A 12,124-nucleotide genomic window follows, 5' to 3' on the forward strand; every position below is an offset into this window, starting at 1 on the left:
TTTAATTGTTTAGAAAAGGGTAAGAATCGTTCCTTGTGGAAACATGCGCCGTTTCTGAACGGGGTGGGAGGGGCCCTGTGTGTGACCTCATCTCGGAGCTACAGAATGAGCGTAGGGAGAGGGCACATATGGGGCTAGGAGCAGGCCTACTTGACTGCACACAACATCAGCTGCAGTACACCAACGAGGCCACAGGAGAGCACTGTTACTCCACACATATAACGCCGTTGATCAGAGCTCAGCTGTCTGCCCTAAAGAACTACACACGCGCTGTTTGACAACGTCATCCTAAGCGACGTACCACAGCAAGTGAATCTGAAGCAGAGAGAGCATTGATACAGTGTATCAGATTAATTAAACTCTTTAATCAACATCTCGTACAGTTGTAACCAAATGGACGCTGCAGTGCTGGAGGTGGACGGCAGCGTGATGGAGGGGGTGAGACCACGTGACGCTGTATTTATATTAAAACATGTGTTAGTTAGCTTTAGCTTTAGCTGCTAAACAGCACTTCATTCATATTTATATTTAGAGAGAAGCTGCTGTGGTGGCAGTGTTCCCAACGTGGGGTCCGGGGACCCCCAGGGGGTCCTTGAGGGAGTTCCAGGGGGTCCCCTGCAGCTAAATGATAGTTTGGAACCAAATGGACCCTTATCATGGGTCTGCATTAAAAAGGTTATATTTGTGGACGATCAAAATATGTTGGAATGTTTTATGTGGTGTGATTAAATAAAATGAACTAGAGCACTGCTGGTTGGGCCTTCTGCCATCCCCAGTTCCTGCTTACTGATGCATGTGTCCCTATAGCGATGACATCATGTGTCCCTATAGCGATGACATCATGTGTCCCTATAGCGATGACATCATGTGTCCCTATAGCGATGACATCATGTGTCAATATAGCGAGGGCATCATGTGTCCCTAGCGATGACATCATGTGTCCCTAGCGATGACATCATGTGTCCCTATAGCGATGACATCATGTGTCCCTAGCGATGACATCATGTGTCCCTATAGCGATGACATCATGTGTCCCTATAGCGATGACATCATGTGTCCCTAGCGATGACATCATGTGTCCCTATAGCGATGACATCATGTGTCCCTAGCGATGACATCATATGTCCCTATAGCGATGACATCATGTGTCCCTAGCGATGACATCATGTGTCCCTAGCGATGACATCATGTGTCCCTAGCGATGACATCATGTGTCCCTATAGCGATGACATCATGTGTCCCTATAGCGATGACATATGCCCCTATAGCGATGACATCATGTGTCCCTAGCGATGACATCATGTGTCCCTATAGCGATGACATCATGTGTCCCTATAGCGATGACATCATGTGTCCCTAGCGATGACATCATGTGTCCCTATAGCGATGACATCATGTGTCCCTAGCGATGACATCATGTGTCACTATAGCGATGACATCATGTGTCCCTATAGCGATGACATCATGTGTCCCTATAGCGATGACATCATGTGTCCCTATAGCGATGACATCATGTGTCCCTAGCGATGACATCATGTGTCCCTATAGCGATGACATCATGTGTCCCTATAGCGATGACATCATGTGTCCCTATAGCGATGACATCATGTGTCCCTATAGCGATGACATCATGTGTCCCTAGCGATGACATCATGTGTCCCTATAGCGATGACATCATGTGTCCCTAGCGATGACATCATGTGTCACTATAGCGATGACATCATGTGTCCCTATAGCGATGACATCATGTGTCCCTATAGCGATGACATCATGTGTCCCTAGCGATGACATCATGTGTCCCTATAGCGATGACATCATGTGTCCCTATAGCGATGACATCATGTGTCCCTATAGCGATGACATCATGTGTCCCTATAGCGATGACATCATGTGTCCCTATAGCGATGACATCATGTGTCCCTATAGCGATGCCATCATGTGTCCCTAGCGATGACATCATATGTCCCTATAGCGATGACATCATGTGTCCCTAGCGATGACATCATGTGTCCCCTATAGCGATGACATCATGTGTCCCTATAGCGATGACATCATGTGTCCCTATAGCGATGACATCATGTGTCCCTATAGCGATGACATCATGTGTCCCTATAGCGATGACATCATGTGTCCCTAGCGATGACATCATGTGTCACTATAGCGATGACATCATGTGTCCCTGTAGCGATGACATCATGTGTCCCTATAGCGATGACATCATGTGTCCCTAGCGATGACATCATGTGTCCCTATAGCGATGACATCATGTGTCCCTATAGCGATGACATCATGTGTCCCTATAGCGATGACATCATGTGTCCCTATAGAGCGTCGCAGTCCCGCCTCCTACCATGGACCAGGAAATGAAACCCAATGCATTATTCTCATAGACATTTCTTAAAGTATTTATTTAAAGACGGTTACGCTGCGGACAAAGCCAACTGGAGTCGTGACAACTCATGACAACACAAACAATATTTTGGACCAAACAAATAATTACAAAGAAGAAAAACAACAAAAAAAGTGTTGTAACCTGCTGTTTTTTTCTTCTTTCTAATTATTTGTTTGGTCCAAAATATTGTTTGTGTTGTCATGAGTTGTCACGACTCGAGTTGGCTTTGTCCGCGGCGTAACCGTCTTTAAATAAATACTTTAAGAAATGTCTATGAGAATAATGCATTGGGTTTCATTTCCTGGTCCAGGGTAGGAGGCGGGACTGCGACGCTCTATAGCGATGACATCATATGTCCCTATAGCGATGACATCATGTGTCCCTATAGCGATGACATCATGTGTCCCTATAGCGATGACATCATGTGTCCCTAGCGATGACATCATGTGTCCCTATAGCGATGACATCATGTGTCCCTAGCGATGACATCATGTGTCCCTAGCGATGACATCATGTGTCCCTAGCGATGACATCATGTGTCCCTATAGCGATGACATAATGTGTCCCTAGCGATGACATCATGTGTCCCTATAGCGATGACATCATGTGTCCCTAGCGATGACATGTGTCCCTAGCAATGACATCATGTGTCCCTATAGCGATGACATCATGTGTCCCTAGCGATGACATCATGTGTCCCTAGCGATGACATCATGTGTCCCTATAGCGATGACATCATGTGTCCCTAGCGATGACATCATGTGTCCCTAGCGATGACATCATGTGTCCCTATAGCGATGACATCATGTGTCCCTAGCGATGACATCATGTGTCCCTAGCGATGACATCATGTGTCCCTAGCGATGACATCATGTGTCCCTAGCGATGACATCATGTGTCCCTAGCGATGACATCATGTGTCCCTATAGCGATGACATCATGTGTCCCTAGCGATGACATGTGTCCCTATAGCGATGACATCATGTGTCCCTAGCGATGACATCATGTGTCCCTATAGCGATGACATCATGTGTCCCTAGCGATGACATCATGTGTCCCTAGCGATGACATCATGTGTCCCTATAGCGATGACATCATGTATCCCTATAGCGATGACATCATGTGTCCCTATAGCGATGACATCATGTGTCCCTAGCGATGACATCATGTTATGATGAATTCCTGTTCTGTTCTTTGACTACCGGTGTGACATTTTAACTTGTTTCCATGTTAAGTGGATTCCCGACTGGTTTTGCGCGTGTGGAATCTCGATGTGTGTGTGTGTCGCCTCGGCGGAGCAGGAGAAAGAACAAAGGAAAACGTGCAATGTTGATCTCATGACATTCCGCATTTATTTGTTAAGCACAGAAGTCAGGTCGTAACAGAACATGCATATGCCTTGGTCTGTCTCTTATCAGCCTCCGGTCCAAAGGGAGACTAAGTCGATACAGCACTGAATGTTGACATTACATGGTATTATATACACAAGATCTTGCCTCCTCCCAGAAGTCCCTCCCCTCTCTGGGCATAAACACTTCCTGACTTCTAACCAATGAGGTCTGAGCCTGGCTTCCAGTTAGAGGCGGGCATTTCTAGACAAAGGGCAGGTCTCATGGTAAACCTTTAGCGGAGTTAGCTTTGAAATAATACCACAATAATGAATTAAAGATACAATGAAGATATAAACGGAAATATATGAACAGAACTATATGAAACTAAACAGAATTATATGAAACTGAACTGACTATATTTAAGAAATTAATGAGCTGTTTAACTCGGTACATAAACCCTGTGTTAAGAGTACATTTGAGATTAGTACTAAATGCACTAATAGTTTAGTAACCAGTCTTTGTATTAGTTTCCTAGCGTTTATCTTTATTCTATAGTAACAGAAGAGTGTTTTAAGACATTTTAAGAAAGTAAATCCAACATGAATGTTTTAAAGTCATTGCATTAGACCCAAGCCGAAATAAGACCCGATGAACATTTGTCAGTCAGTAGGACAATAAAGTCTTCTCTGTTTTACACCTCCTGTCGGCTTCAAACGAACTTAGAACAAAAGGATTTGCATTCTGTCCTAGTAAGGTGTTGCTAGCTTCAGACATTAACAATAGCCCCTTTTGGTCCCGCTCGTTAGTGTAAACATAACTTAGTCTACTAAAATCACCACTTTGTAACTGTCCAATTTTAACATTGTTTAGCATTGCTCAAGTAGAATATATGCTTATATGATTCATAATTTACCACATTCCCCCTTTGACAGACTCAGTCTGTCACTATGAATTATGAATCATAATTTTTTGACCAAAATATTAAAACTTTAAAAATCTTTTTTTTTCTTCCTCTCTTCAAAACCTTTAAATTTTCCAAGGTCCCCCCCTGGGCGCTCTAAAAACATCAAACTGAAATTAAACAAACAATAAGCAATAATTCGAACCTCCATCGTATCATTCTGCCATGTCCGCTAAAGTATCACAGACATGGGAGACTTGAAAACACGATCAAAGCTAAAATCGACCAACAAACTCATTTTGAACCATAATTGCAGTCCGCCCTCACCATTCATAATTGGAAAGCTAGAATACAATTAAGACTCAAATAGAAACACAACATCCGTCGTGATTCATCAAAAGTCACCAAACAATAATACCTGTAAAATGAAAGTAAATACATTCAAAATCAAAAAAAATTACCAATTAGGAAAACCGATTTAAAACCAACCAACACTTAATCCCATAACCCTGAACTCGGTCAACCCATTGCATTAGTAAAAGTAGAACAAAATATGAAAACAAACACAAAATCATACCAAATAATACAGTAATACTTTTCTTTTTTTCCCCAAAGTTCGATGCAAATCCCACGTCGATGGTCCACGCGCTTTAGACTCCTTTTTTTTCCGACTAAAATATAAACGCAGATGAATCCTGGCTTGTGGATGGCCATGAACATCCCAAGGGACGTGTAATCAACAAGAATGTGGAACGATGATCTTCATTTCGAACTAATACTCCCCATCCATGTAGCTTTGCATATTTCTGAGCAATCAGGAAGCTGGGTGACTAAGACTGTATACCAGCTTTAGACACAGATGGCGTGCAGCGTGTAGAAGTGACCTGGAGATTGATGTCATCTGACACCTGGTGCAGACGTCCGTACTCCATAGATGACGTAGTATTGGCAACGAAATCTTCTGGTTAACCGCTTAGAAGCTGCAGGATGCCCTGTAGACGTTGACCACTGTTGTTGTGTAGAGTAGAGCAGAACTCGCCTTCGGCACAGGTGTCATCCTCCTGTTTAGAAACATGAACTAACTCCACACCAAGATTTAGAGTAGACATTCTTTTGCAAAACACAACCATGCATTGAAATATTTGGTTCACACATGTTAGTATTGACTACTCAGTGTTACTTACAAAATCCTAAAAAAGATCATCCACTCATATTAAAATCAAATTGTTCCTTGTACTCTCTTGTCTCGCCAACTCCTGATAAATTGAACAATGTAGACTCATTTTTCGTTTGCCTTATTAATGCAATGGTCGTTTCTTGAACAACCAAATTACTTCTATACATGAATAATGCATCCTAAATTAGACTGCACATTTGTTGACAATAGTCATTTCTCCAAGCAATTATAAGCCACAATAAGTTTAAAACTCATTGCATGTTCCCTCTAAACAAAAGTAATTTATCGTGACACTCTGACTCCTCATAAGATGTTATACATTTTTAAAGAATTTAATCAAACTGCATTGAGTGCAATCTGAAAAAAATACCCCTCATTATCAATTTGACCTTTATCTGATTAACCAATACCCTCCCCCCTTCTGACACTCAAAATAGAGTGACAGAATCCACACACGCATACTGATTGTGTCAAAACGTCATAACAGCTTCCTGCCACAACCCATGTCCAATGTCCATGTTTCTTTTTCTCATGCCAAACCGTAGCCTACCGAAAAGCATAAACCACGAACACCCATACCAATGTTGAGACAGAAGGAAGGAAACAGAAAGTACTCAGAAATTGCACACTCCAAACAGGGGAAAAAAATCGTTAACCAGCCTTGTCGCCCGTCTTTTTTTTGTGTCGCCACCACATAACCAGGAAATAGGTTGTCCTCTTATAGAGTCCAAAGTCAATGGAAGCACTTAAAAAATGTCAAAAAATGTCGCATCCCGCGCAAAATAGGACAGACTCACTGTGATACTCGTCGATGGGCTGCAGTGATGAGAGTCCTTGCGACAGCCGAACTGTAGTGACAGAGATCTTCACTGTGGGTCACGTGATGGTGAAGGCCGCGGAGGACAGCTTCGCATCGACAGAGCGGACCCAAGTCCCCACTGCCTTCCAGACACTGCCGCTGCTACTGGCAAGCCCTGACGTTGAAAAGGGGAAAAACTGGGTCCAGGCCCGTCACAAAACCTTGACAGATGTAACACACTGCCACACGAGAAGCAACCCGTATAGTTACGTGGCAAAGGACCACGCTGGCAGGCCCCAGGAGAAACAGCGTGATCGCCGGGTCCCATGAGCCTCGCATCCTGTGAGCCACGGAGATGTTGTACTGGTCCCCCCGGTGGGAAAAAATCCCTCAAGTCCACCGTCGAGCGCTCACCCAGGTCAATAACGAGCACCGCCTCCACACCCGAAAGTTCGTCCAAGCGTGCTGTCAACGCACGCTTAAAAATGATATTAGAAGGATGGGCAGCCTGCACCTCAAGAATCAAGTTAGACCTCTTCCTGCGAACGCAGTCCAACCTTTCCTGGAGGACCCGGACCACTCGTTGTCCAGATGTTTCTCCAACTCCAGGACCTCCATCCGCACCCACTGCATCGCTTCGGCCGTTGCCGGAAGAGTCATCTCCATCAGAAGCATGGACCCCCCATTAGGGAGCGGTGGCACAACCAAAGCGTCATCCTGGGCATTCGACATTTTAGAAAGACCTTTTGCATATGCCTTACAAACCCTTTTACCTTGTTGAAGAAACAATTTCATCACTTTCCGCTCCTCCTTCACCTTAGCTGCCAACGCTTTCTCATACTTGTGCACACGGACCTCCATGTCCCCAATGACATCCGGATAGAATATGCTTTCCCGTGGCCAACACCGATCATCTATTGGACCATGTAACTCCCATCTCCCCAGGATCGATGATAACTCGTCAATAAGCACATCATCATTGTGGAAAGAAGCTTGCTGACTAGACGAATCCATAACCAGTATTTAAGATCCGGTGTGTGTGTGTGTGTGTGTGTGTGTGTGTGTGTGTGTGTGTGTGTGTGTGTGTGTGTGTGTGTGTGTGTGTGTGTGTGTGTGTGTGTGTGTGTGTGTGTGTGTGTGTGTGTGTGTGTGTGTGTGTGTGTGTTTCTTCATATATTTCAGGGAGGACAGATTCTGTGTGTGTTAGGGTTATATACAGTATATTTAGGGTTATAGTATATTTAGGGTTATATACAGTATATTTAGGGTTATATACAGTATATTTAGGGTTATATACAGTATATTTAGGGTTATATACAGTATATTTAGGGTTATAGTATATTTAGGGTTATATACAGTATATTTAGGGTTATATACAGTATATTTAGGGTTATATACAGTATATTTAGGGTTATATACAGTATATTTAGGGTTATAGTATATTTAGGGTTATATACAGTATATTTAGGGTTATAGTATATTTAGGGTTATATACAGTATATTTAGGGTTATAGTATATTTAGGGTTATATACAGTATATTTAGGGTTATAGTATATTTAGGGTTATATACAGTATATTTAGGGTTATATACAGTATATTTAGGGTTTATGTGTTTCTATATTTCAGGGAGGACAGATCCTCAGGCTGTCTGCTGCTCTGAGTTGCATCACAGGAACAAAGATCAGAATCTCCAAGATCAGAGCTGGGAGGAGTTCCCCTGGACTCAGGTAGCTAAACATGCTAACATGCTAACAGCTCCCCTGGACTCAGGTAGCTAAACATGCTAACATGCTAACAGTTCCCCTGGACTCAGGTAGCTAAACATGCTAACATGCTAACAGCTCCCCTGGACTCAGGTAGCTAAACATTCTAACATGTTAACAGTTCCCCTGGACTCAGGTAGCTAACCATGCTAACAGTTCCCCTGGACTCAGGTAGCTAACCATGCTAACATGCTAACAGTTCCCCTGGACTCAGGTAGCTAACCATGCTAACATGCTAACAGCTCCCCTGGACTCAGGTAGCTAACCATGCTAACATGCTAACAGTTCCCCTGGACTCAGGTAGCTAACCATGCTAACAGTTCCCCTGGACTCAGGTAGCTAACCATGCTAACATGCTAACATTTCCCCTGGACTCAGGTAGCTAACCATGCTAACATGCTAACAGCTCCCCTGGACTCAGGTAGCTAACCATGCTAACATGCTAACAGTTCCCCTGGACTCAGGTAGCTAACCATGCTAACAGTTCCCCTGGACTCAGGTAGCTAACATGCTAACAGTTCCCCTGGACTCAGGTAGCTAACCATTCTAACATGCTAACAGTTCCCCTGGACTCAGGTAGCTAACCATGCTAACAGTTCCCCTGGACTCAGGTAGCTAACATGCTAACAGTTCCCCTGGACTCAGGTAGCTAACCATGCTAACAGTTCCCCTGGACTCGGGTAGCTAACATGCTAACAGTTCCCCTGGACTCATGTAGCTAAACATGCTAACAGTTCCCCTGGACTCAGGTAGCTAACATGCTAACAGTTCCCCTGGACTCAGGTAGCTAACCATGCTAACAGTTCCCCTGGACTCAGGTAGCTAACATGCTAACAGTTCCCCTGGACTCAGGTAGCTAACCATGCTAACAGTTCCCCTGGACTCAGGTAGCTAAACATGCTAACAGTTCCCCTGCACTCAGGTAGCTAACCATGCTAACAGTTCCCCTGGACTCATGTAGCTAACCATGCTAACAGTTCACCTGGACTCATGTAGCTAACCATGCTAACAGTTCCCCTGGACTCAGGTAGCTAACATGCTAACAGTTCCCCTGGACTCAGGTAGCTAACCATGCTAACAGTTCCCCTGGACTCAGGTAGCTAACCATGCTAACAGTTCCCCTGGACTCATGTAGCTAACCATGCTAACAGTTCCCCTGGACTCAGGTAGCTAACATGCTAACAGTTCCCCTGGACTCAGGTAGCTAACATGCTAACAGTTCCCCTGGACTCAGGTAGCTAACCATGCTAACAGTTCCCCTGGACTCAGGTAGCTAAACATGCTAACAGTTCCCCTGCACTCAGGTAGCTAACATGCTAACAGTTCCCCTGGACTCATGTAGCTAACCATGCTAACAGTTCCCCTGGACTCATGTAGCTAACCATGCTAACAGTTCCCCTGGACTCATGTAGCTAACCATGCTAACAGTTCCCCTGGACTCATGTAGCTAACCATGCTAACAGTTCCCCTGGACTCAGGTAGCTAACATGCTAACAGTTCCCCTGGACTCATGTAGCTAACCATGCTAACAGTTCCCCTGGACTCAGGTAGCTAACATGCTAACAGTTCCCCTGGACTCAGGTAGCTAAACATGCTAACAGTTCCCCTGGACTCAGGTAGCTAACCATGCTAACAGTTCCCCTGGACTCAGGTAGCTAACATGCTAACAGTTCCCCTGGACTCAGGTAGCTAACATGCTAACAGTTCCCCTGCACTCAGGTAGCTAACATGCTAACAGTTCCCCTGGACTCATGTAGCTAACCATGCTAACAGTTCCCCTGGACTCAGGTAGCTAACATGCTAACAGTTCCCCTGGACTCATGTAGCTAACCATGCTAACATGCTAACAGTTCCCCTGGACTCATGTAGCTAACCATGCTAACAGTTCCCCTGGACTCATGTAGCTAACCATGCTAACAGTTCCCCTGGACTCAGGTAGCTAAACATGCTAACAGTTCCCCTGCACTCAGGTAGCTAAACATGCTAACAGTTCCCCTAGACTCAGGTAGCTAAACATGCTAACAGTTCCCCTGGACTCAGGTAGCTAAACATGCTAACAGTTCCCCTGGACTCATGTAGCTAACCATGCTAACAGTTCCCCTGGACTCAGGTAGCTAAACATGCTAACAGTTCCCCTGGACTCATGTAGCTAACCATGCTAACAGTTCCCCTGGACTCAGGTAGCTAAACATGCTAACAGTTCCCCTGGACTCAGGTAGCTAAACATGCTAACAGTTCCCCTGGACTCATGTAGCTAACCATGCTAACAGTTCCCCTGGACTCAGGTAGCTAAACATGCTAACAGTTCCCCTGGACTCAGGTAGCTAAACATGCTAACAGTTCCCCTGGACTCATGTAGCTAACCATGCTAACAGTTCCCCTGGACTCAGGTAGCTAAACATGCTAACAGTTCCCCTGGACTCAGGTAGCTAAACATGCTAACAGTTCCCCTGCACTCAGGTAGCTAAACATGCTAACAGTTCCCCTGGACTCAGGTAGCTAAACATGCTAACAGTTCCCCTGGACTCAGGTAGCTAAACATGCTAACAGTTCCCCTGGACTCAGGTAGCTAAACATGCTAACACACCTGTATGTTAATTATATGATAATTAGAGCTCAACACCTGAGCGGGCTACAGCTGGTCAGAGACATCGTTGGAGGTCAGCTGACCGGAGGTCACATGGGGTCAACGGAGGTCACGCTGAGCCCTGGACACATCCTGTCTGGAAGTCACCTCGCTGACACTCACACTGCTGGGTACGTGCACACACACACACACACACACACACACACACACACTCACACACACACACACACACACACACACACACACACACACACACACACACACACACACACTGCTGGGTACGTGCACACACACACACACACACTCACACACACACACACACACACACACACACACACACACACACACACACTGCTGGGTACGTGCACACACACACACACACACACACACACACACACACACACACACACACACACACACACACACACACTGCTGGGTACGTGCACACACACACACACACACACACACACACACACACACACACACACACACACACACACACACACACACACACACACACACTGCTGGGTACGTACACACACACACACACACACACACACACACACACACTGCTGGGTACGTGCACGCACACACACACACACACACACTGCTGGGTACGTGCACGCACACACACACACACACACACACACACACTGCTGGGTACGTGCACGCACACACACACACACACACATACACACACACACACACACACACACACACACACACACACACACACACACACACACACCATATTAGGAGTGTGTGTTAACAGGATGTAATCCTCTATGTCCATATTAGGAGTGTGTGTCTGCTGCTCCAGGTCTCTCTACCAATCGTATTGTTCGGTGACTCTGTGTCACAACTTCGTCTGAAAGGAGGAACCAACGCCGAGATGGCTCCGCACATCGACTACACTGTCCAGGTACCTTTATCTACCTGTTAGGACCTTTATACAGCTCTGCACATCGACTACACTGTCCAGGTACCTTTATCTACCTGTTAGGACCTGTTAGGACCTTTATACAGCTCTGCACAACGACTACACTGTCCAGGTACCTTTATCTACCTGTTAGGACCTGTTAGGACCTTTATACAGCTCTGCACAACGACTACACTGTCCAGGTACCTTTATCTACCTGTTAGGACCTTTATACAGCTCCGCACATCGACTAC

The 12,124-nt window shown here is 45.2% G+C and overlaps 1 protein-coding gene across 1 annotated transcript in view; it reads left to right on the forward strand.

Moving 5' to 3' along the window:
* The first annotated feature begins 235 nt into the window (after positions 1-235).
* Positions 236-12,124, forward strand: part of rtca (RNA 3'-terminal phosphate cyclase) — a 29,176-nt gene continuing 17,287 nt past the window's right edge. The window contains exons 1-4 of the mRNA XM_079505967.1: positions 236-438; positions 8,228-8,328; positions 10,978-11,121; positions 11,750-11,873. Coding sequence (XP_079362093.1) covers positions 394-438; positions 8,228-8,328; positions 10,978-11,121; positions 11,750-11,873 — 414 coding nt within the window. The 5' untranslated portion in view covers positions 236-393. The remainder of the gene's footprint in view (positions 439-8,227; positions 8,329-10,977; positions 11,122-11,749; positions 11,874-12,124) is intronic.

The sequence above is a fragment of the Electrona antarctica genome (genome assembly GCF_951216825.1).
Source record: "Electrona antarctica genome assembly, chromosome: 7".
Lineage (NCBI taxonomy): Eukaryota > Metazoa > Chordata > Actinopteri > Myctophiformes > Myctophidae > Electrona > Electrona antarctica.